This window comes from Squalius cephalus (genome assembly GCF_949319135.1).
Source record: "Squalius cephalus genome assembly, chromosome: 3".
Classification (NCBI taxonomy): Eukaryota; Metazoa; Chordata; class Actinopteri; order Cypriniformes; family Leuciscidae; genus Squalius; species Squalius cephalus.
In genome coordinates, this window is record NC_137124.1 from 16954567 (window position 1) to 16980687 (window position 26121).

At 37.9% G+C, this 26121-nt stretch overlaps 1 protein-coding gene across 5 annotated transcripts in view; it reads left to right on the forward strand.

Moving 5' to 3' along the window:
- Window positions 1-26121, forward strand: part of poln (polymerase (DNA directed) nu) — a 39657-nt gene that overhangs the window by 6850 nt on the left and 6686 nt on the right. For 3 of the 5 annotated variants that reach the window (XR_013820437.1, XM_079865175.1, XM_079865176.1), the window contains exons 8-19: window positions 778-923; window positions 1048-1116; window positions 1226-1286; window positions 2442-2506; window positions 2904-2987; window positions 3172-3264; window positions 4244-4354; window positions 4636-4701; window positions 16604-16661; window positions 18504-18581; window positions 22903-23014; window positions 24122-24204. Coding sequence is in view for 3 of the 5 variants with exons in the window: in XM_079865175.1 (XP_079721301.1) it covers window positions 778-923; window positions 1048-1116; window positions 1226-1286; window positions 2442-2506; window positions 2904-2987; window positions 3172-3264; window positions 4244-4354; window positions 4636-4701; window positions 16604-16661; window positions 18504-18581; window positions 22903-23014; window positions 24122-24204 (1026 nt within the window). In the remaining 2 variants the exon portion in view is untranslated. The remainder of the gene's footprint in view (window positions 1-777; window positions 924-1047; window positions 1117-1225; window positions 1287-2441; window positions 2507-2903; window positions 2988-3171; window positions 3265-4243; window positions 4355-4635; window positions 4702-16603; window positions 16662-18503; window positions 18582-22902; window positions 23015-24121; window positions 24205-26121) is intronic. The other 2 variants (XR_013820438.1, XM_079865177.1) reach the window with 1 other exon arrangement.

Below are 26121 nucleotides of genomic sequence, written 5' to 3' on the forward strand. Positions count from 1 at the left end.
CCTATAATGGTAAAACGTCTTTTTCTTTTTTTTTTATTGCCGATTCCGCGTGTTGAAGCGCCGTTGGCCCGTCTGTGAGAGAGAGAACTCTGATTTGCTGTTCAACGTAGTGAATGAGTCAGTGCACGAGAATAAAAGCTAAAGTGATGAAAGCGTGTAAAGAAGTCAAGACGGCACAGACATTTTATAATGTTTTATAATTTTAGGTCATCTTACTTGAGCGTTCCAATGCAGGAATATTTTCATAATAACATAAGCCGAGTGGAATGAAGAAAGTGAACAACATGATTGATATTCAAAATTGCAAGCAAAGCAAGCGCTGCTTTGTATATCTGCAGTCCTAGTTTCGGTTTCCCTTTTGTATGACGAAAATCAACTATTGATACCTGCTGATATAGACAGTTATTTCCTTACACACAGGTGCAGAACGCACATGCTAGTTGACAGTCGCCAGTTGTCATTTTGGTGTGTTCAAGCGCAGCTTTTTGGCCGAGATGCAGCCGACGCAAAGTGACAACACAGTCTGCTTTCGTCACCACTAGTTCTTTGACGTTGACTTGGTGTGTCCTGAAATATTTTCAATAGTGCTCTCACTAATTAATGGACTTTTGAACCCCACTGTATATTCACAAAAGTTGGAAATACTGTTTAAATTTAGATATTACCATTAGATATAGACTTTTAATACATCTAATAATGTTTTAAAAGAATTTGGTAACAGTGGTATTGTGGGTAATATTTGAGTAAGTTGTGACTTTGATTTCTGATTCTGTACAGTGTTGCGGTGTCAAGTCATGGATCCTCAGATTGCTGCGTGGTTGTTAGATCCTGGCAACTCTGCTACCTGCTTTCAGACCCTGCTTTCCAAACACTACACACGTCCAGTTCCGCCCACACTGCAACCTGTGCTTGGGCAAGCCAAGGTCAGGATATACACTTGATTCAATAAATGGTGGTCAGGAAAGGCCCCAGCAGGTGTATTTGAATTTTGACTTGGTAACGACACTTTTACTGGTGACATTGTCCCTCTTCTTACTGATTTATCAGGTGACTCAAGCGATTTCAAATTTGTCTCTTCTACACAAGCTAATGGTGGAACTACATAACAAGCTTCAGGTAATTGAACCTGAATCTTTTCTAAATAAAGCAAACTGTACACTGTTTCTCAGTTTTTTTTTCCTCTTACTCACAATTTTCCGCCCCCTATCTGTCTGTTTCTCTATAGACTCAGGGGCTGTGGCAGCTCTATTCTGGCATAGAACAAAAGATGATTCCAGTTCTGGCAGGTCAGAGCAAACCGATTCTAGAGATGAAAAGTGAATGATTTTTAACTTACAGAATCTCATTATACTGCATATCCGTGATCTATTCATTTTGTGATATAATGAGTTTGTTTCCATTTTTATGGAATATCACTGTATATCGCTGCTTTAAAGTCCCCCTGTTGTCAATAATTTTATCCCTTAAAATCGTCATGAAATTAAAATTTATCCTATTTACTTTGTCTTGTGGTGAGTAAAAACCTGCAACTTTCATTTACGGGGACTTTAAAACTTATTTTTGATAATCAAAATGACACATTTTTACTTTTTTTTTTCCTGTGAAAATTTCTTCATGCTTTAAAATAGCTTGAATGTTACTCCACACCCTTGCTTCATTTATTTTACGGGACCATAAAGATGCAAATTAGTCTCTGCCTCCACTCAATCATACCAGATCGGACTACCTGATCCACTCGCTCAGCTTGACTGTAGTAAACGCTGCATAATGGCAAGTGGAAATACTGGTTTAATTCAGCAATACATGTTTGAACCAGAAACTGATTCAGAAGTGGAAGAGTGAATTACACAGGGTCGTCTACAAGTCAATGTATCAGAATAGTAATGCGTTTTATGTATCACTCTCTACAACATCTGACACATAACGGTAACTGATATGATTAGTCTTTGGCTTGACTATGTTATCAAACAGCTAATAATGTTTTGTTAATGTTACACAAACCATGTTCCCGTTCGCCATCTCAGAGTTAGACAGCTGCCTTCTAAAAGCATCCTTAGAAATGCTTTGAACATTATATAAAAGAGAAAAGCCCCACATGTTGACGGGATTGGTTGCATGTTTGTGATGGCAGGAAACAAGACCGGTGTTGTGCCAAATTTCAACTGCCTGCAAAATTATTGCTCGCCTCGTTGAAGTCACTACCTGATATCCTGAACCTCTCCCCCACATCTAATCCTACACCTACCAATACAAGGGGGGTAATAATTTGGCGGGGGTCAGAATTCGGCACAACACTGGTTTCAAACGCAGTTTTTGAGACAATGAATTTGCTCATGGATAGAAAAGAAAAACTTGATTTTCACCACAGTGGGTATTTTGCATTTACAATTGAGCCAATAATTTTAAGGTGCTGCTTTAACATTATTCTTGCTCCCTCTCAGCAATGGAGAGCTATAAAATGCATGTGGACAAGGAGGCCTTGAAAAAGACTTCAGAGATGTTGGGGGTAAGAGTTTGTGTATGTGATTCTTTGAAACAACTATATACTGATTTTCTCAGGCCTATCTGCCCTGAGGGGCAATGGAAGGTCTGTTACATGTAGTTAATATTAATGAGTAGATGTGTCACTGCTCAAAAAGAACATTATCAATTAACTTCTCACATATATTGTTTTCTCTAGTGCTTTGTTTATATTCATTTCATACACTTTTTACAATTCCTATTCTATCATTCTTCTTCATTCCTCTCTCATCCTTCCCAGGTTTTCTCAGAAGAAAAAAAGGGATGGATAAAACACTACTGAGCTATTCTTTGTTAGGGATTTTACTTTATCTTCTGTTTTTGAAAGTGTCAGAATGTAAAGCTTCTCACTTCTAATTAGGGTCTTTTGTGCTCTCTCTCAGTCTAAGCTGAAGCAGTTAGAGCAGGAGGCCCACCAGGCTGCAGGTCAAAAGTTCTTGGTGTCCAGCAGTGCTCAGCTCAGATTGGTCAGTGTTTTTGAATGGCTTTGCTAAACTTGAATATGTCTATGTGTCCCAAAATGTCTATTAAGTAGGTCACTAGGTTTTGAAATAAGGTCTTGAGCCCGGTCAGTTCATCTTGTTCTGTCTTTGGTCTGTTGATAGATGAGTGTATAGTGTAAATGTGTAAACAAACCTCTCCTCCTTTCAGATCCTCTTCGAGAAGCTGCGTTTACATGAACTTTGTGAGAATAAGAAGCTTCCCAAAACAATCAAACAACAGCAGTCAACATCAGAAACAGCTGTGAGCACACTTTTAATGTCCTTATAAGTGCACATAAACATGAGTGGTCTCATAGATGTTATTGTTTATATTTAATTATTTTCTGCATCAATCTTAGGTCCAGATTTACTAAATGCTGGGGACACACTTAACGACTAGCTGAAACATTCTAAGACTGAACTGAACAGACTTAAAGACTGTTTCCAATGACGAGTCGTAAGCATCAAATTACGTTCATAATCGGCCTTACAGTCGTTAAGTGTGTCCCCGGCTAAACAGGGCAAATTAGTGTGAGAGCGCAATTCCAAAAAAGCACCAATGGGAAAGCGCACAAAGTTATGTGCGTGATCTACTGACGACGCGCAAATTAAAGAATACAGACGCATCCAGATCATTTCCATAATGACCAACGCAATCTACCAGTTAGCGTCTGGTTTAAGACGTTTTTTGGGCGGTAAATAATGGCGCAAACATAAGTAAATTGGCGAGCGGAAACCTTAGTAAATCACCTTGCATGATTAATTTAAATGCTCTCCTCCCAAAAATTTTGCGTCTGAAAGGGAAACTCCTACAAATGCATATGCAATAAGGTCAGCCACAAAAACAACTCTGTCCACGCCTTTTCAGCGCAAACTTTTCACTGCATGTCTTTAGTAAATCCTGACAGTAGTTTTTTAACGGCAATAGAGGGTTTATGCTGGCGCAAGCTGTTAGTAAATCTGGCTATTAGTTTGCAGGGTTTAATGATTAACAGCACATATCAAATTCTCAGATTACATTTTAGATTAAATTAAATTGTATATACGTAGCATAAGTCAAATGGCTCATAGGCTACAGAAGATTTTTTCTTCTAATGTTTTTAGATGTTTTTTTTTCTCTAGGTCTCCTATTGGCACACGATGTCTGATTCTTTCGCTAAAATTAAAAGAGGAGTCTTATCTATTTTGTATAATTCAGCATAATTGCCCCTTTTTAATGTTTTTTCTGCACTCTTTTATAGCTATTACAACTACAGAAGCTGCATCCACTGCCCAAAATCGTACTGGAATACAGGCAGATTCACAAAATCAAGACTGCATTTGTGGATGGCATTTTGTCTTGTACGAGGAAGGTGAGACATTTCACATGTAGACTAGAAATCAAACCATATCAGATTTGATTTTAAAACATGCCTTTTTTATTGTGCTGTTGTTTTTCTTATGTCCAACCGACAGTATAAATGTTATTATTAATTTAATATTTAATATTTTCTTTTATTTTGTTTTATCCAATGTATTTATATGTTCTCTATAAATAAATGACTTGACCTGACACAGCTAATAGATTGTCATTGTTTACAAAACAATTTGTTTTTCTTTCAATTTCAAATTATTTTATTTCTCTGCTTCTCAGACATTCATTTCTTCCACATGGAATCAGACCAGTACAGTGAGTGGCAGACTGTCTGCCAAACATCCTGTGAGTGCTTCTCCTTTTTCCTTTTAACACTCTATACTATTGAGCCGTCCTCCCTTTTTTTCTCCTTCACTTTCCTATTAATTATTAAAAATATTCCTGGGCCTGGGTAACATTTTGAACAAAATAAGATCTGACACAACCCTTTGCTGCCCTATTATATTATACTATTCTGTCTCTCTCTCGTCTCTTTCTCTGTTGTGACAGATCGATAGCTCATCTCTAGATTTGTCTCAGGGTCCAGCGTACACTTGATGTGGAATTTACACTGTTGCAACATTACACACGCAGAGAGAACATTGTCCTCTAACAATATCTGCTTCCTCTAGGCACATTTTTAATCCATCAATCAAGCCATTCATTCTTTCTTTAGAATAATTGAACTTGTCATTAGTTTTGACTTCAAGAAATCCCTCACACCATACGCTTGTCATGTTTATAAATGATCTGTCTCTCCTTCACACTGAATTCAGTCAAGTCACCTCTGGAGGTTTATTCATCTGAGTATTGTACTGTAACCTGTGCATTTAATTTCTGTTGATGAGCTAGCATATAAATGGACTAGCTTCATTAGCTGTTAGGACGACTTGAGAAAAAACATCAGCCATAAATTGCAGTCTAGGGAAGATTGAGAGCATCCTAAGAAAGTACCAGTTCATACAGTATGATTCTGATGATGTCCACCACCCCCGAATACCATTTTTGAGACACTTTTGCCTTTCATACTTTTCATGCAATCTGGATTTAAGGATTAGAATCAAATTTTTTCATTGCTGATTTTTGAGTACATGTCTGTGTATTTTCTGAGAGCTTCAAATGATTTCACATAAATGCTGTTCTTTTGAACTTTCTATTCATCAAAGAAGAAAAAAAATGAATCATGGCTTCCACAAAAATATTATGCAGCACAACTGTTTTCAACATAGAATAATAATGAATAAGAATAAAAAATTTGACAGACCATGTGATGCTAAAGACTGGAGTAATGACTGCTGAATGACTGCTGCTTTGCCATCACAGGAATACATTGCATTTTAAAATGTATTGAAATAGAATAGTTATTTTAAATTATAATAATGTTTTACAGTGTTTACTGTTTTTACTGTATGTTTGATCAAAGAAATGTAGCCTTGATGAGCATAAGAGACTTTCCAAAACATTAACCCTGTACTTTTGAACAGTAGTGCGTGCGTGGGTGTGGGTGTTATTTTTCGCCAGATTTATTATTCACATTTCTTTTTTTGCCATTGAAACTTGGACTGTTAGGGATAGACAAAGTCGTGTCCAATCAATAAGGTTGTGCATTTTTTCTAATGCTCAAAACCAGTATTTTCTAGATTTGTAATTGTTCATTAGAATTTTGTGAGGTATTTTCAATGTTTGTGTTATATGGATTCTACTCCTACTATTGGTGAAACTTGAATGCTGTCTCGGCTGTACCGCAGGGGCGGCTGCCTTGAGCTGATATCTTTCTGTAACACACATTCACACTTTCATTCTTGCTTTCTCTTTCTTCTCACTTCCCCTTTGTCTTTGAACACACACACAAATCTGTCCTAGGCACAAATTAAGCTGGCTGGCAGCAACTTTCTTCAACATTAATACAGGTTTGCTTAAGCCAAAGCTTTTGCAGGCTTTAGAGTCATAACAAAAAATGAGCTGCCTTTGGATCAGAATCGGAAGTGTCAGAAGTGTTCTTGAACAGAAGGCCAAACATTTCTTTTCCATCCAGAGATGAGCACAGGCTCCCTGGACAATCACACCAAAGAACGGTAGAATGCGGACAGACGTCTTTCTCTTAGAATTTCTTCGTCTTCTTGCTATCTTTTTTACTGTTCATATCAGTTTTTTTATATAGATTGACTATCCAAAGTCTTACATTTTCCAATTTACACCCAAGAGCTGATCTTGCATTCAATAAATAACCCTTTCTGGAATAATGGTCCTGAGAATCATGTGATGTTCAGAATAGCTTTGCATTTTGCATTATTTATTGCTCACCACTCATTTAAACACTCTCTCAAGGTGTTTTTAAAGTGCAATTAAACAAACTCAAATAAACATGAGAAACTAATTCTCTCCATATGTAAAGAGTTTCTGGCTTCCATTGGTTGAGTCAGTGTTGTGGTGGGTGTTGCATCTAAGTGATGCATGGTTTTCCTCTAGTCATTTGAAGTTGGCTACACCAAAGCATCACAGGGATGTGTAATAACATGAGTGTGTGTGTGTGTGTGTGTGTGTGTGTGTGTGTGTGTGAGCTGATTAATTAAATTGTTCTCTGAAACAGAGCAGGCAGGATTACATTTGTGCGTTCGATAAAGATATGTGTGCCATGCCACCCCCCCCACCCCCACACACACACACACACTCACTCTCTCTCTCTCTCTCTCTCTCTCTCTCTCTCTCTCTCTCTCTCTCTCTCTCTCTCTCTCTCTCTCTCTCTCTCTCTCTCTCTCTCTCACACACACTCACTCACTCACTCACACACACACACACACACACACACACACACACACACACACACACACGCCTTGAGAATATTCTTGTGCTCAGCACAGTACTGTCATCTCTCTTCACTGACTGCATTATGCATCAGGGAGATCTTTCTGAAGTGCCCTGCCAGCATTAGGCCTACATCAACACTTGGCATCAAGTTTGATGAACGTCATGTCTACATTAATTCATGGAAAACCAAACCACTGAGTCCATGGCCTTTAAATGATGGAGATAGAGAGTTTGTAATATACAGTATCTCTCTGTTAAAAATTCACCCTATCTATTTTCTAAATGCATGTTAAACGATTCATCCATGGATGTTTTCTTTTTCTTTCTTTTGTTTTTTTAACTTGTAATTATCAAATCAAAATATAACTTGATCTTCCGGTGAAATGACAAACTTTTCACCTTAAATGTTTACATTTTTGATAATCTGTTATACTCTGATGTATGTCACAATACAGAATAAAACCGAGGTCTTCAATACTGCTCCTGGGAACCCAGCAAAGTTACTGCAAAGTTTATTTCCAATCTGCTTCAGCATACCTGCCTGTGTATTATCTTGATTAGCTGCTTTAAGAATGTTTGATAAGGGTTAGAAATCAACTATGCTGGACTGTAGGTCCCCAGGAGCAGGGTTGATGATCTCTGGAATAAAATAATAAATAAATGTTTAATTAAATGAAAGTATGGACAGATGCATGTTGGTGCATCACATGCGTGGAATAGAAAAAAATATTGTTACAGAATTTTAGCTATATTAACTTTAATGACAATGTACGTGGGTCTAATCTTAATTTTTCCTTTTTATTATTATTATTATTATTATTATTATTCCGGCGATCCACTGACCTTGTGTTAATGTGTTAGTACAGTTAGGTCCTGTTAATTCTTACTGGACTTTGATATAGCTAAAGATCAATGAACTACTAATTAACATTTTTTATTAACATTACATATTTATTTAGTACTCAAACATCTCCAGTTGGTAAATGATAGGTATTATACATATATACATATTTTTCCTTCCCCAGCTAATTAATCTTTTCATTTGTGGAGGTGTAAGACCAAATACCAATTGCATATGAAGCAGCAGCTAAGTTGCATAATAATTTTTTTAGCTTAAAAAACTTAAGCTGAAAAATCCACCCACTTGGTTTTGACAGACTTTAAGGTCCCCTGTATAGTGATCTTCACACTCGGAAATGTGCAACCACAACTGTCTATGTACTGTATTTGATGAGTCACTTACAGAAAAAAACATCAGAAAAATGGGTCACACGTCACAGGTGTGTTTATGCATGTGTGTGTAATTTTTACTTGAACACCAATGCATTTGATTCTTTCCACATTTGTTTTCCAGGGGAGCGTGCAAAAGGGATCCTCAACAAAGCCTAACTGGCTGCCCTAACAAAGCACTTATACTGTTTATTCACTTCAAACAAGTGCTCAATCACTGAGCATCGAGCTGAAACAAAAACATTGTGCAGCAAACCAGACTCTACAAACCAAAGTAACCCATTAAGAGTCAATGAGATGCACATCTATGTTATTATTTTCACAGTGCCTGGTTTGATGAGCTCTAAAACAACAACCGGCACTGTTAATTGTGTTTCTGCATGGAGCTCAGTTTCTGTGTTTATTAAGCTTTTGCCACACAACACAAACAGTAGCAGATGAGTAACAGCAGTGCATTCGGCATGTGCTAATGAGAGATAGAGAGCGTGAGGGACATCTTACTGTGGTTTCTGTTGTCTCATAGGCTTTAGAAATATCTGTGCCTCAAAGCATCAACACATTAGTCTTGCTGCGGTTTTTCTAAAGATGGGCCACAGGGAGGAATAATTGTATTTCAGTAATTTGCCAAAGACTGCGGCAAATCACTTTGAAGACCTCAAAATGATGACTCAGATGTGTAAGACTTTGAGGATAATTTAGTCCCTGTCTATGGTGTTTCAAGGCTATTAGCAGGTTATTGAGTTAGTTTCCACTATAAGCAAGCCATTGCAAAATATTTGCAGTAGCTTATGGTGTGTGTATATTGTACAGTGCATGAGTGTGTGTTCGAGGCCTCTACTGTATCAGAAACAGCAGAGGCAGCATGTTTCGGCGTTGTCATGCCGACAGGGTGCCATTGTGGGATGGCAATGGATCTCGTCCATTGTCTGGGTGATTGAAGGGTTTGTTACCACGGAAACTGCGTGGAAACATAGTGAACGGTGTACAGTAGGGGGTAATTTCACTTGAAATGTGACTGAAATAAAATGGTGTTACTCAGACAAATCCCTAACCTAAAATAATTTATATCCTTGTGAAAGGATGTGAGATATGGTGTTTTATACTCTGTGAAGGTCTGGTTGATGAATTCTGTGCTTACATTGCTCAATTAATTAATTAATCATCCAAACCTCTTTAACCTCTGAATCAATATATCAGATTCTCCAGCCATTACTGGCCAGATGTTAACGCCCCACCTCACGCCTCCAACAGCAAATGTGTGCACACGCACAGACTCTCGCTGCATAGCTTTTCTTTCAGCTTCAACCCCCTGTTGTGTCGGTTAATGAGCATCCAACACCCCTGTGTGTAATAATGATGTTTTGTGTGGGCGTTGGTGTGTACTGCGGTAAAGATGAGGTAGATGCAATGATGCAAAGCCTCCAGCAGATGGCAGCAGCCTTGAGCTATAGAACCATTGTACCGCGTGCTTGCTAGATGAGAAATATTCTTTGCAACTATTCTATTCTTCAGTAGATGTCTTTACAGTGCAAGCAGCTGAAATGGCTTAGATGTAGAAATTCTATTCTTTAACTTGTGTCATTGTTTCTAACTTTCATCTTTGCTCATTTCTGAGTAGTTTTGGGGCCTTGTATTGCAGAACTTCTCGTTATTGCCTCGTTGGGATGAATTGCTAATGTTTTATTCTTCATTCATTCAAATCACTTTCGATAAAAGCATCTGTGAAATGTGGCATGCTGATCACGTATTTGGATTGGGATGCTGTGAGACTGACAGCCTTTGTCTTGTGCTTTTATAATAAATACTGTACGATAATGTTAATTTTGGTTAATGCAACAGCAAATATGAAATTTAATTTTTAATGAGCAATACTTTTACAGCATTTATTCATCTCAGGTTGATAATAATAGGTTAATAACTTAATTATTCAATTGGTAGTATGCACATCTACATAGAGTCCAAAAGTACTATTCATTAAAGATTCCTGAAAAAATGTATCATATCCACAACAATAATAAGCAGCACAACCGTTTTCATCATTGATGATAATAATGTTTCTTGATCATCTTAGCATATTAGAAGGATTTCTAAAGGATCATGTGACACTGGTACCTGGAGTAAATATATTAAAATAGATAAGTTAATTTCAGTTCTATTAATATTTCCCAATATTACTGTTTTTACTGTATTTTTGATCAAATAAAGACAGCCCCAACTCAACTGTACAGAATATTTGTAAAATAACCTAAATACTTTATAATACTTATAAAATAAATGTTAGCTAATGATACATAATACATGGACTAATTTTAATATTTGAGAGTTGTTAATGCATTTTAAAACTTACTGCAACATTTTGCATTTAAACCAATCAACTGTCCCTGGGAAAATTACTGTTTTGACTGAACATTGCATCAGGGAAGAGGTGTGAGACTGTTTCTTCCACTCAGCAAACACGTTCACAGGACAGTTACAAATTTTCATGGACGCTCAAAATACATAAATTCAGGCCTCCCCATCTGATAGTTACACTCAAACACACACTTTCTCTCTTGCTTCCTCAACTACTCTCATAATTAAAGAGACCCTGACTCAACTGCTGCAGGGAACTGAAGGGCGGCGTCTGTGTGAGTGATGCGTATTGATTGTGTGTGTGTGTGTGTGTGTGTGTGTGTGTGTGTGTGTGTGTGTGTGTGTGTGTGTGTGTGTGTGTGTGTGTGTGTGTGTGTGTGTGTGTGTGTGTGTGTGTGTGTGTGTGTGTGTGTGTGTGTGTGTGTGTGTGTGTGTGTGTGTGTGTGTGTGTGTGTGTGTGTGTGTGTGTGTGTGTGTGTGTGTGTGTGTGTGTGTGTGTGTGTGTGTGTGTGTGTGTGTCAGCAGTAACAGAAGGAGCTGACCCAAGCTGCATGTTGTTGTTTTTTTTGTTTGTTTTTTGCCTTGTCATCTGTCTTTGTAACCAGGGTGATGCCAACAGTGTTACCCAACCCCACATTGGAAATGGACTCAGTATGTCGCCCTGTAATTCAAAGCCACTGTGATGATTGACAGAGAGAGAGAGAGAATGAAAAACTGAGGATGGATGTAAAATCTGTCTAATCAGGCAGATGCGACAGACAGTGAGTGTACATGCATGTGTTTGCAGTGAGCGATAGACTATTACCACCTCTGCATACCGTGAGAGTCCTTGTCTTATTGACTATCACTGTATGTGTGTGTGTTAACACTGGTGCAGCATATGTTAAGGAGGGGAGAGGCCTGCGGGGTGGAGACCAGCCTTCTGTCACCCTGGCAACGCTCTTGCAGTGCCAGCACTCTGTGTGTGTGAGAGATGAGGGTTTAAATAAGGGAAGTCCTATGCTGGGGGTGATATTGAAACAGAGAAGAGCAGTGGGTGGGTTTGTTGCACCACTGAGGCTGTGCGTATTGCAGCACGCTCTGCAGGTTGCTCGTATCGTGTAGTGTATCGGCTCTGAGGGTTGGGCCGATTGCTCCCTGCTGTCAGAACTATTAGTATCACGCCCCCAGTGATGCTTGTTCGTCAAGCTGAGCAGGCAGATCTGACAGATCAGCCAACCCTTCGCTCATACTTTCTCAGAGATATACCCTACTCGAACATACTGTATTTTGAAAGATTTTCTGCACGTAATCTATTGTATCTTGTATATTTGTTTATTATTTTTTCTTTTTTGTTATTTGATCATGCTTTCAGCTATCAAGAGTGTAGCTCTCAGCTTACTTTTAGACAATTTTGACCCTTTAAAGCCTGACATTTAAATCATAGTCAGAAAAATCTATTTTTTAAATGCAAACATTTATTGAAGGTTTTTTTTTGTTAAGTATAATATTTGATGTGATTGATAATTTGAAGGTTTTCTTGGCTGAGATAGTATGATATAGAAGAATACTCGAGCAGAAAAAAACACCTTGATCTTGTAATGTAAACATAATGAGATTTTTATAACACTATAGCAGACTACTTGAATATAATGCATATAACTTTTTAGTTGTCACTCCATATCTCCCAACAATGTCTTAAGATTATGTATTATGATCAAAGCTCTTTAGTTTTTATTGTGGGTTGCAAAACAAAGCAATGCAATATAATGATGATTGAGAGTACAAAATAATGTTCCTTAAAAGCCTGATGAAGCTTAATACTCACATTCTGGAAAAAAACATTATATATGGATTATCAAGTAAACCTGAATTGCTTCAGTCCAGTAAGTGTTTTATCTTTAAATATTACTAACAATATATATTTGCTTCATAAAAACTGTAAAGATTTCACAGCAAAAAGACACATGAACCATGGCCTGAAATATTTTTTTTATTGAATATTGTAAAAGGCTTTTTACTTGATAAAGTCTAAACTCTCAATCAGATGACAGAGGGTATGTACAGTAGTAGATTTTGTACAGCAATTTTTGATCATGTTGATAATTTAGAGGGCATAGAAATCTGTGCATATGATACAGTTGGCTTTATAGGGTTAAAAAATTAAAATCCATTCCATGGAATTCCTCAAATTTTTCCCACAAACTATTTCAGATAAAGTGTTCAGATTCCATTTGAGTCCATTACAAAGAAACGCATAAATGCACATAAATATTCTGAAGAACATAAAGGACTTCCTTAAAGTTGGCCATGAAACAGAAATTGTGATTGTCTTTTCCTCTGTATTGTGACGTATATCCGACTGAAGCGGCTTATTGAACAAGAAAAAATTCAAGACTGTACTTGATTTTGTCCATCGGGAATTGATTGAATTGTTGTCACTTGCTAATTGCTAATTCCATGTGAGTGACAGGTTACTGGAAGGGAGTGAATGGTTGTCCTGCTCTCGTGCTGGTGCGCACATAATTAGAAAAGAGATGAGGGGGGGGGGGGGGGGGGTGAGAGATGAAAAGATGGAGGGGAATGTTTTTGATAAGAGAATGAGGGTACAAGAATTTTAAGAAAATAATGATTTGCACGGATAAATCTCTCATAATAAACACTACTAGTCTGGGTATCACCAGACCAAGCTCAATCTTTTAAGATTGAACGTTAGTCTGGGGAGTCTGCTCTGTATTTTCTACTGCACAAGAGGCGTGATCAACAGGCAGACTCTGTACGCAATTGGATAGTCCTTCAACCAATCAGACCAACGATCTCCAGGCAGGAAACGTGTCAACAAACGTGTTGGTTTTGAGCACTGATCAGTGGTTTGCAGAAGCAGCAATGGAATAGAGCGTTTTTTCCAGGTTGTGCAAAAAAACATGAAAGTGGGTGGTATTTACACCCACTCGAGCGATTTGTTTGCTAAACTAAAGAAGCCATTGAGCATCGTCGAGAGGAATTGAATTGGATTAAACCCTCCAATAGTGCGGCAGGTAGATAAGTCAGTTTGTGATTGGTCCCCGCAAATTTGTAACGGAAGCAAGATAGAAGAATGTACAGGTTTCCAGCCTGAGCTGCAGGGCAAAGTCAAATCGCCGGCAGATCGGGCTGGGTTTACCCTGTCTAAAACACTACAGTATTCCATAAAAAAATTAAATTGTCCATTTTAATATTATGGTGAACTTTAAGTATTGCTTTAAAGCGTTCATAAATTTTGCTGTTTGATGTGACAACTGCAACACCCCCCATACACACACACACACACTCTGTTTTACTCTTCATTTAACCCCCATCCCCATCCCCTACCCTTTTCTGGTTCTCTACTTCTTTTTGCCCTCTCTCTCTCTCTATTGAATAATTGATCAGCTGAGCTATGGATGAGCAGTGATGTGTGCTTCAGTCGGAATTCCGCTACCTTAGCAAAATCGCCTGCCATGAGAGTGAAGAATGTGTGTAAGGGAGCAAGAGAATTGAACAGAGAGTGAGAAGGTGGGACGAAAGAATCAGGGTTACAGAGAATAAATCGTACATGGAAGATTGCTCTCAAGCCTTGACTTTCAAAAATGTGTCTTCAGTGCAAGTGTGTATGTACAGTATGTGTTAATGTGCCCTTGTGTGTGTTTGTGTGAGAAAAGAATGGTAAGCAGAATTTTTTTTGTCCAGATTAAGCCGGATTAAAGTCAGAGTGAAGCACTGAGTCCAGCCTGATCCTCAGATCAATACCACTGCTCCTTCCTCTTGCGCTTTCCTCCATCTCTGTCTTGTTTTGCTCATTCTCTGGGGCCGGTTACATAAACCGCTAAGACTAGTCTTACGAGTTAGACATCACATTTTTTTCTTTAAGACTGTGTTCATAGCTTTTTTTAAGTCGGTTGCATAAAAATGTAGATTAGCCTAATTTGGTACCGAAAAGTAAGACTGGCTGCCCCAGACTAACTGATAGTGGGTCACACTAGAACTTTAGACACTGTCTTACCATAATGGCTATGTTTATGCAACCAGCCCCTGTTTCTCTTTTTCTCCCAATCTTTGAGTTTATGCGTCCAATCAGTGTTTTTCATTGTTTTAGTGTCTATATGTTCAGACTATAGTTATACTGAATTGTCACAAATAAATGAGGAATAAAACCTATTAATTGAAAATAACAACAAATAGATTTGTATACAGTAGATAAAGTTCAGTCTGATACTCAAAACATTGTTTTATTTTATGCAAATGACAGATTGACCATGATTATCCATTTTATTACATGACTACATACCAAATAAATAAATAAATAAATGGACAAAACCATTGAATTGATTGGTTAATTATTAATCTTCATACAAAATAATTTGACTCTGTAATGCGACAGTTGTCCAATTAGATTCAGGTATTTCAGAGAGCCATGTAGTAGTAATATTACAAATAATTATAAGAAAGAAAGGAATGATCTCTCCCCTTTCTCTCTCTCGTGTGCAGAGACTCTATACCTCTCTCTATCTACCCTCGATCTGTATTATATTACTGTCGATCAATAGAGCTACTCAAATAGAAGCAGAGAGCCTCAGCTGCTATTAAAAGCTCTTCCTCTCTCCCAGACTACCTGCATCTATCACACCCAGACAACAGATTTACTGCACACCTGAGATCAGCTCATATCATTCCTACACACATGCTAAAATCCGCAGCACAATGCTGATCTTAGGATTGGATCGTATCACAAATACTGCAGTTCTAATAGAGATGTAGACACGGGGCAGTCAATCATGTGAGGGTAAGAATGCTGATCTAGCACTGTTCCTGTTCACATTTTACATTCAGAATAAAGACAATCAATTGATCAGCACAGATATTTTAAGATGTTTGATGCAGGAAGAATTTTGAATGACTTTCAGGAATGCAAATACTTCAAATTCAAGACACGCATGACTGCACGTTTAAACTGAGAGGGAGCTGTTTTGTGTTTGTATGAGAAAGATGGGAGAGTGTGCGTGACTGGCCTTGAAGCTGTATATCTCTTCCCTCTTGGCGTTTGTAGATTTACCACTGAAATAAAGCACTGGGAGTAAAGAAGAACGGACCTTCCCACCAGCACTCTCCTTTCATTTAGACAAAACTGATGCAAACCTTTTACCTGCAGACTCTCTCACACACATTTGGGCATCCCATCATTTCCCTTTGGCATGTTCTTTCTCTGTGCATCATTGTCTCTTGTCTCTCACACACAAACACTTGAGTGCTGAGCAGCTCTTTTCCTACATCCTGAGAGCTTAATTTGTTCTTTAAAGATGAGGAAAAGTAGGACTAATGATGGTTATACTACCGACTACTCATGCCACCCCTCTGCTTTAAGATCAAAAGGCCAGGGGTCTGTTTCAGATCCAGAGACGGCAGACCGTCTGTCAGCCAAACAGTTTAGATCTCATGTTCAAAAAGCTATCATGACTTTACCAGATTAATACTTTATTCTCTTCATCTCATTAGTGTCTTTTATCCCTCAGTAGACTGATAGAGGGCAAAGCATATTTAACATTCCTTCCCAGGGACAGTTTGAAATTAATTTAAAACCCCAGTAAGAGATGGATCTCATTCATTTACTGATTGGAAAGACACCGCTGCATCGTGCCATAGCAGCCCCGTTTGGCATTTTGTAAGCGCTGTGAAGTCTGCATATTTGTTAAAGCCAGGGCTAAATTTATCCTACTCTTTGTGTTTTGGTATTGGATGTGAGAGGCGCTGTTATGTGCTTTTCAGGGTGACTGAATCAGACGCTTTTACATGAATAATAACTGATTCTTTCTTCCTCCTGTAGAATTTTCAAGCTCTTCCGAAGCAGCCACTGCAGATCTCTAAGAAACAGTACATCCAAGGTAAAGTATGTGTGTAATTAGAAACTCACATGCGTGTGCACGTTTACATTTTTACAAAAAATATATATTTTAAATAGATGTTATTCTTTTGGACGTTCTATTCATGAAATAATCCTGGAAAGTTTTTATCATGGTTTCCACAAAAATATTAAGCAGAACAACTGTTTTCAGCATTGATAACAATAAGAAATGTTTCTTGAGCACCACATTAAAGCATTTTAAAGGGTTAGTTCACCCAAAAATGAAAATTCTGTCAGTAATTACTCACCCTCATGTTGTTCCAACCCCGTAAGACCTTCGTTCATCTTCGGAACACAAATTAAGATATTTTTGATTAAATCTGAGAGCTGATCACTCCTCCATAGGCTTCTAAGGCATTATAACTTGCTGGCCCAGAAAATGTATTAAAGAGATCGTTAATATAGTCCAAGTGACTTCAGTGGCTCAATCTTAAGTTTATAAAGCGACGAGAATACTTTTTGTGCGCAAAAAAACTGGGCCTCGAGTTTTTTCACGTAGTATAACTGCGTAGCGTGTCTGTGTTGTACGTCACACGTAGGCTCACTATTGGCCGACGCTGGTCATGTGTGTGATGCGTGTGACTTACAACACAGAAGCGCTGCAGTTATACTACGTGAAAAAACTCGAGGCCCAGAGAGAAGGAAATGAATAGTGGAATAAAGTCGTTATTTTTGTTGTTTTTTTGAGCACAAAAAGTATTCCCGTCGCTTTATAAACTTAAGATTGAGCCACTGTAGTCACTTGGACTATATTAACGATCTCTTTAATACATTTTCTGGGCCAGCAAGTTATAATGCCTTAGAAGCCTATGGAGGGTGAGCCAGTTCTCAGATTTAATCAAAAATATCTTAATTTGTGTTCCGAAGATGAACGAAGGTCTTACGGGGTTGGAACAACATGAGGGTGAGTAATTACTGACAGAATTTTCATTTTTGGGTGAACTAACCCTTTAAATAATATCTGAAGGACACTGAAGACTGGTGTCTATAGTTGTAGATCTGTCATGGGCTACTCAAGTCTTGATCTGGAGTAAAATTTGGGCATCTTAATCTAATTTCAACTGCGATTCACTACGTTTTTTTTTTTTTCAGTTCGTCACTTAACCCCAGTTAGGGTCTACACAAGGCTTTTGTAAGAGAAAGGGTCTTCTGTTGATAGAGTATGAATACAAAAACAATTTTTAATCTTATGCTCCCATTTCAAATACAAATATATGCCTATAGAGCTTTCTTTAGGCTATATACACATTCTCCTCAAAACATTGGATTCATCCGCGCTGTGCCCTGCCGAGGCACAACCCACGTAAAGTTGAAAATTCCTCGAATAACTGCGATTGCAGATTTCGAACAGAGATGGCGACAAAGAAGAAAAACTACGGACTGCAGCTTTAAGTAAATTAAAAATACTAAAAACTAAAATCAGTCATTTTAAATGCTACAAGTAAATTTAGTTGCCACAGCATTATAATGCACAGTATGAAAGCAAAAGATATTCATTTTGGGATTTGCTAAAAACAGTGTTATTCAGTTAGTGGTGTTTCTAACAATTAACGTTAAGTCAGCTTTAGATGATGGAAAAAAGTCACCTAAATGTAAATTTAAGAGAAATTATATCACCTAATAACTATGTGTGTACTATATCAAGCATCCCTGATTACATTGCTTTGTGATTTTAGAGCTTACATTGTATTTATAATGTTTCAGTCACAAGGTTTTAAACAAAAATACTGTGATACAATACCATATATTGTGTTAAGAAGACTCATTTGTATTATGTGTTTTAACTGATGATATGATTTTATTGTTATTGTTGTGTGTATAGGAAAGAACCCTGATGTAGTGACTGTGCACCCACGTGCCATGTTCATTCCACGAGAGGGTTGGACATTCCTCTCTGCAGGTGAGTGTCTCTGAAAAGCCAAACTTCTCTTTTCGAAACCTCTTGTTGATGTTTTATTTAGTTTGTAAAGGTTTGTGATGTGAAGTGCACAACAATAATGGTGTTTTTAGGACAAGCACTTGTACGTCTGGGTATGTGTTTGTTTGTTCTGACAGCACTGAGTGTGTGTGAGGTGTGTCAGTGTGTTGTTACATAACTGTGTCATGGCAAGGACAACGTAACCTGCAGTAGAAGAGGCCAGCCTTCAAACCCCATGGCAATAGCGTACTCACAACCTTTGAAACAGCCTGTTCTGGCCCACAATCTCATCCTTTGGCCGGACAACAAAGTTATACAAACCCCTTAAACTCTGTGTGTATGAGAGGGAAATAGGGACACAGGGATGTGATGTGAGATCACTTAATTGGCGTTTGTCTCTTTGATATTTTTAAGTCTCAGGAGGACTCATTCATTTTATGTGTTTGCTGACATATGCATATTTGGTGTGTATGTGTGTGTGTTTGCGCGGGGGCTGGTTCAGAAGCAGTGTGAGTTCCTGTCCCTGTGGTGGCCTTGTCACATCCAATCGTACGATGTGTACGGCTGTTTCCAGAAGGAGAACAGAGAGGCTAGAATGAGGACAAAGTCATCCCTCGTTCCCCCCTTGTCTGGTGGCCTCTTTAGAACAGAATGAACAGAACCCTCTATTTTATCCCCTGCATCTCTCCTGAACTCTCCACTGAGCCTTCAGATCAGATATAATAATACTTCACTTTATCCTTTCATATCAGGTACTTTTCAACTAAAACCATGATTCCCAAAAGGCCTTGCAACCTTTTTCTTAACTGCTCCATCAGTCAATACCACCTTTCAATAAATGTTTTACTGGAAGCCCTCTTTCCGCTTACTGAGGAGAGAGGTGCATCAAACAACAACCTAGATAGAGCCACAGCATTTTTGAGGGGGCTTTTTTTTTCCGAGGGTTTTTTTTTAGCATGAAGACAGTAGTGAGAGGAGATTGTATTGGCGAGATAAAGAGGAGAGGATGGATTCAAATCTGAATCTCCCATATAAGAACCAAAGCTTAACTGTCTGGAACATTTTTACATTTGTTTAATTATTACATTTGAGCTTGTATAATATAGAAACAAAGGGTAGCTTAGACTTGTTTTTATACATTCATATATTTGTTGGTTGTATTCAGTGTTTTTATTTTTAACTAAAACTACTAAAATTAGAAATGTTGCCTTTGCAAGTAATGAAATAAAATAAGTTTGAAGTGCTGTGATGTTGAAGTGCTAAAATTACTAAAACTGAAATAAAAATAAATTAGTCAAACAAAATCAAAATTACTAAAATTTAAATAAAGCTAAAATAAAAATAAAAGCTATTTAAATTAATAAATAAATAGTATATAAATATTACTATTTATATTCTGTTTAGCTCAGACCAGATCAATTGCGTGTCTTGTCAAATCAATCATACAGGGAGCTTGCATCTGTGTGAACAGGGAAACACATCTATCTGATAACTGAGCACACTGCTTATGAAGTCATTGATTTTGTATGTCTATGTTTAGACCACCTTTTAATTTAGAAATCAATGTGGGACTATTTTTGCGTTAAGACCAGACTCATCTTAACAGAACCACTGCTCTTCAATATGTTATCTAATAGATCTTAATTTAGATGGCTCGGAGTAAAGGGAATTTGCTCTTATGCTTAGATATTTAGTTTTGGACCATAGTCAACATCTGACACTAAAAGGAAAGGACATAAGAAAACTATGAATATTGGTGTTTGCTCCTACTTAAGGTTAGGGCTCTTCAAAACACCAAATTTTTAAACCATAGCACATAACTCATCTCGCACCACTTGTCTGGTGTGCCATTGATTTTCCAGTCGATATGGCGAAAAAATGTATAAAAGCAAGCTCCACTCACATTTTCTTCTGAATTCTAGTTTGTTCCATGGTTTATAAGTGAGGTTTTAATTAGAAATGCACAAGATCGAACAGCAATTCTAAATCAGTAAGTCAATATATTTGCCTGTAGAGTTGTTGACTTCATATGTTACATACACATGCTAATCATTATTCTGGGAACTGAAATAAAAAGATATGCTGACACAAGGACATTGGCATTTAATAAACTGCTAATAAAAATGGGAAGCTAGTACAGGAATAGATTTAATCTGACAAACTTCCCTAAGTAGCTCTAAATGGAATTCAGTTATGGAGATTTGCATCTATACTTTAGGCCTATTAGATTAATCTTTACTTTGTTCTTTGTTATTTTGTTTCTAGCCATCATACCACTGGAAAAGATTGACTGTGGCTTATTTAAAGGGGTGGTTGATTATGATTTCACTTTAGTGTGTTATGTTGCTGTTTGAGCATAAACAACATCTGCAAAGTTACAATGTTCAAAGTTCAAAGCAAAGGGAGATATTTGCTTTTAAAGAAATCACTTTTTAAGGACTACAACAAACGGCTGGTAGGGGGACTACATGATATTCCTCCAGGGTTAGTAACATCACCAACCCTAAAATGTACATAACGCCCCCAGTACACAATTTATAGATTATCAAGACAGAATAGGCTAATCAATGACTAGAAGATAACTTCACATAAGCTACATAAATTCATCAACTAACCATTCAGAAACGTCCTGTTGCATTCTACATGTTGTCACTTCTTCTTGAGCCTCGTGTCCATCATTGTCTGAATCCGGTTTGAACATAAAAGGCTAAACGTTTTTGACATTTTCAGTGCATGTCTGTGTGAGTGCAAGCTGTTGAAGCTCCGCCCTCTGTGCCGGGAGCAGCAGCTCATTTGCATTTAAAGGAACAGACACAAAACGGTGCGTTTTTGCTCACCCTCAAAAAGTGACAATTTTAACATGCTATATAAAAATATCTGTGGGATATTTTGAGCTAAAACTTCACATACACACTCTGGGGACATCAGAGATTTATTTTACATCTTGTGAAAAGGGCATTATACCACCCCTTTAAAGAAGCTCATTTAGGGCAAAGTTTAATGTAGTTTTATCCAAAGTTGCCATCTGGTCCTCATTGAAGCATCAAACTATCTTAAATGATTATTGTTGTCTTATTTAGCTTAAAAAAAACTCTCTTCAAATGTCAATGATTGAAGTTTAAACTGTCATTTAATTTCATAATATTCACTTTATTGTTCTTTCCATCGAAAGACAAAAGATACACATACTGCCTCAAGCCTGGTTAGTCAGGATTTCAGGTTTAATTAATGAGGCTTTATTAGACTCAATTTATAAAGAAAGGACTATGAAATATGAACTGACATTATGTCATGCCATTTGACTCACGTATCAATAGCAGAGGAAATGACAGATAATCTTCACTGGCTCTTTGACTGACACTGTGTCCCTCGGCTTGGCCGCATGCTGCTCTTTCATAATTAGATTCACACTGTTCATTTATTCATTATCCATTAATGTTCTGTTATCGTACATGGGGAAACACATAAACAAATTGATTTGTCTTAATTTTTTAGAAATGAAATGCATCCAAACTGCAGAGCTCAATCTTCATTGTCCGTTCGACCGCTCAGTTGATGGACAATTTAGATCAAATTAACTTTCACTTGAGCTGCTGCTTCTGCCAAAGATGAGCCACTTCTCCCTCCTTCCCAAAAAATGTTGTTACACGCACACCAACACATCAGTAAAGGAAAATAACAACCAAATAATTCTTTCTCTTCTCAGAATCTCTCTTAATAAATAAAGCTCGGCATACTCTCAAATGACTTGATATAACAGTTTAAATTCAACATAATCAAACACTAATACACGGCACATAGTTTATTTTATAGTCCAAAAACAGGATATGGCACTGTGTTGGGTGCCAGTGTTGGTGTGGATGAAGGTGAGTCAGTGCTGCTCTGGCAGTCACTTCAGTATAAACACACACACACACACTCACTCACTCACTCACTCTCTCTCTCTCTCTCTCTCTCTCTCTCTCTCTCTCTCTCTCTCTCTCTCTCTCTCTCTCTCTCTCTCTCTCTCTCTCTCTCTCTCTCTCTCTCTCTCTCTCTCTCTCTCTCTCTCTCTCTCTCTCTCTCTCTCTCTCTCACTCTCTCACTCTCTCTCTCCTCCCTTAACTTATCCTTACTTATCCTCTCTCATATTCTCTTTTGTCTGACGGAGAAGCTGATAGGTGCACTTATGGAGAGATGCCAACACACACCATTCACTGCTAACTTTTCCCCCTTTATCTTGTTATTAGGAAGGAGAGTTCTAAAAAATGTTGTGTGGTTGAAGAGTATATTTGGAGGTCATTATGTCTCTGTGTGTTTTTAGATTTCTGTCAGGTGGAGTTGCGTCTCTTGGCTCACCTGTCAGCTGACCCACAGTTACTGAGAATCTTTCAGAAACCTGAGGCAGACGCATTCACTATGCTGGCGGCCCAATGGTGGGTACACACACCGTAAGAGTGTCACACCATATACACACACAGTATGACTGTCACCATCCCAACACTTATACAGAACACATATTTGCTTTTATTTTTATCATTTTGATCTGTACATATTTGTTTTTAGAGACACATATACACTAAAATGTTTGGGGTCAGAAAGAAAAATGTATCAACATCAAATGTGTACACATAAATATTAAGCAGTTTTCAGCATTGACGATAATTATAAGAAATGTTTCCTAAGCACTAAATCTGATGGATCATGTGACAGTGAAAACTGGAGTAATGGCTGCTGAAAATTCAGCTTTGCCATCACAGGAATAAATTACATTTTAAAATATTCTATTTTAATATTTTAAAATGTAATTTATTCCTGTTTAAACCCATTGTATTTTAAACTGTAATACAATTTTACAATATTACTGTTTTGAGGCAAATCTATATTATACTGATGTCTTTTATATTTTAATGAAAGTGCTAGGTAATTTTTTTTAATTGTGTTGATGCTAACAAATGAAAAGATATTAGTCCCAGAGAGTAAAGTAAAAAGTGTTTAAAGAATGCTAGATGTTCCATTTGTCACACACATGAAGGGTAATAAACAGGCTGTGAAGAGGGCAAAGAGTCCTGCAGTACCAGTCTGTGTTTTTCACCCTGCGGCTGTGTGCAGTGAACCAGACAGAGAGCAAGACAGAGAGATGAGAGCTGATCATTCTGATGCTCACATCTCCACAGTTACCATAGCACACGGAGACAGGCCTGTCAAGACAAAGTGTGATGTGATTGCTGACATGAGCCCAGTACTGTATGTGTGTGAGGATGGATTTGTGCCCCCACTCTGTAACTTACTTTCTAATGACCCCAGATCATCCCAGTATTTCTGTTTGCATGTTCCTTCTTTTATGTTTGTGTGTTGCTTGCCACAAAGAGCCAAGATTTTGATATTATAAAGTCTAAGTGCTGACCTAACACTAGCCGCTTCTCTAATGCAGTAAGACATCTGCTGGCAGCCTCTGATTCCCTGTCACAAACACTGATGCCTCCAGCATACCAGCACTGCTGGCACTTTCATTACATAAATGTCTATGTCTCTGTCTTTAGGAAGGGTGTGAGCGAGGACACAGTGAGTTTGGAGGACAGAGAGCATGCCAAGCGTATCGTCTACTCTGTGGTTTATGGAGCTGGTGAGAACCATGTTACCCATAATGCATGTACGCCGTCCCCTCAATCTAGAGAAATAACAGAACATTTCAATATTCATCATTTATTTTACATTGCAACTCTAGCCTTAAAAAGTGCTGTAAGGAATTAGTTTTTTTGCTAACTTTGACCACGCAACCTTCTCTCCAGTGGCTGTTTCAAGCAGTCTTGTGAAGTCTTGCATGCTGCCATCTTTGCTCATGGCGACTCCCTTGAGCTGTAAATACCATGTTACTAATTACTGTTGAGCTGCAAGAAAACACCCTGAAAGCACTGAAAGAACGTGCACAGTCCCAAGTTGGAGTAAAACACAAAAATACTTATCTGTATTTGAATATCATCCTGACAGGAATGATTGTGGAATAGGCAAAGCAGAGATACATACATTTATTTTCAAAGAAAAGTTGTGACCCAGACTGCAGGGCTTTGCTCTATAAGTCAAGTGCAGAGAGCTTATTGTTCATAGTGGTTGCTAGCAGAGATCTCCCAGAATCTGGCTTCCATGACTACAGCCTGAAAAGAATCTTATTATGTGTTTGTGGAGGAGAGAGAGGGACTGAAGGAGGGTGTCACTGTTCTACTTTACTTTAACTGGGTCAGCTAGAACCTATCTCTGCTTGTTTTTTCTCATTTATATTTTTCAGTCCAGCGTCTCACAAGTGGCTCACTAAAAAGTGCTTGTGAGCATTAAGTTGCTGAATAAGACATTTATTGCACTCTTACAAAGACACAAAGCTTGATGCGACAGAGCGAAACATGTTCATTTCTACCATACTGTCATCTCAGGAAAACTGAGAAATAGAAACAGCATGAGGAAGGCAATATTGAGTGACTGAGTGCTGGTAGAAAGTGAGAGAGAAGAGGGGTGAGAGCGCCACAGTGTCAGCATATGTTGATAATCTTGCAGAAAGCGATGGATTGCCATGGTTACAGAATATTAAAAGGAGGTGTAGCATGGAAGATAATCAAAAACAAACACACACACTCATAGGTGAGGGGGAGGGGTGGACACACACACACACACACACACACACACAATTGGGTCAGACTATAAGAGGCTAACTATTGAGTATCCCAGAGAGAAGGATGATTTAGAGGTGGAGAGGTTGGAGTAATTAGGCAAAAGGAGGAGCACCAGAGAGCAAATGATCTCAACCAGTGATAATGCAGACACACACTCTTCATTACTTCTGCGTACCTCTTGCCATCTTCATCTCCCTGCTCACATGCTTGATATATTCATTCTCCATCTCTGTCTATAAATAATCTCAATTACAGGCAGACAGAAGGTCAGATGAAAATGAGCCTGAGTCTCTCTTGTATATGAACTCTGTCCTATGTTATTCAACAGGTCACTGTGCGTAAAGCAAGTTGCATGTCATGCGGCTAGTTGTTACTGTAGTTGGACTGATGTCAAATTCTTTGTATTTTGATGGTTTGAGTAATGCAAGTAGCTACCCTATGTCTAATGCTACAGTGTTTCTTGGGTTTTTATTAGTGCTGCTTTCTAAGCATCACTGTTATTATCAACACTATAATTAGGGTTAGAGATCTGAACCAACCATTAGACTTTAGTATTGAACTATGGCACACAGCTTACTTGTGCTGTGGACATGATAATGCCTTAAATCGTGTGCTGTAATGAAGACAGGTCGGCTGAATGATGATGACTTAGAATTTTTGCCTGATGGATAATAAAATGGGGTAAAAAAAGAAAACTACTGCTGTTTAAAAGTTTGGGGTCAGTAAGATTTTTTTTGTGTTTTTGGAAGTGGATTTTGCTCACCAATGCTGCATTTATTTGATTAAAAACGGGGGGAAATCATATTGTAAAATATTAATACAATTTTATATAACTTGTCTATTTTAATATATTTAGAAAATGAATTTAGTACTGTGAT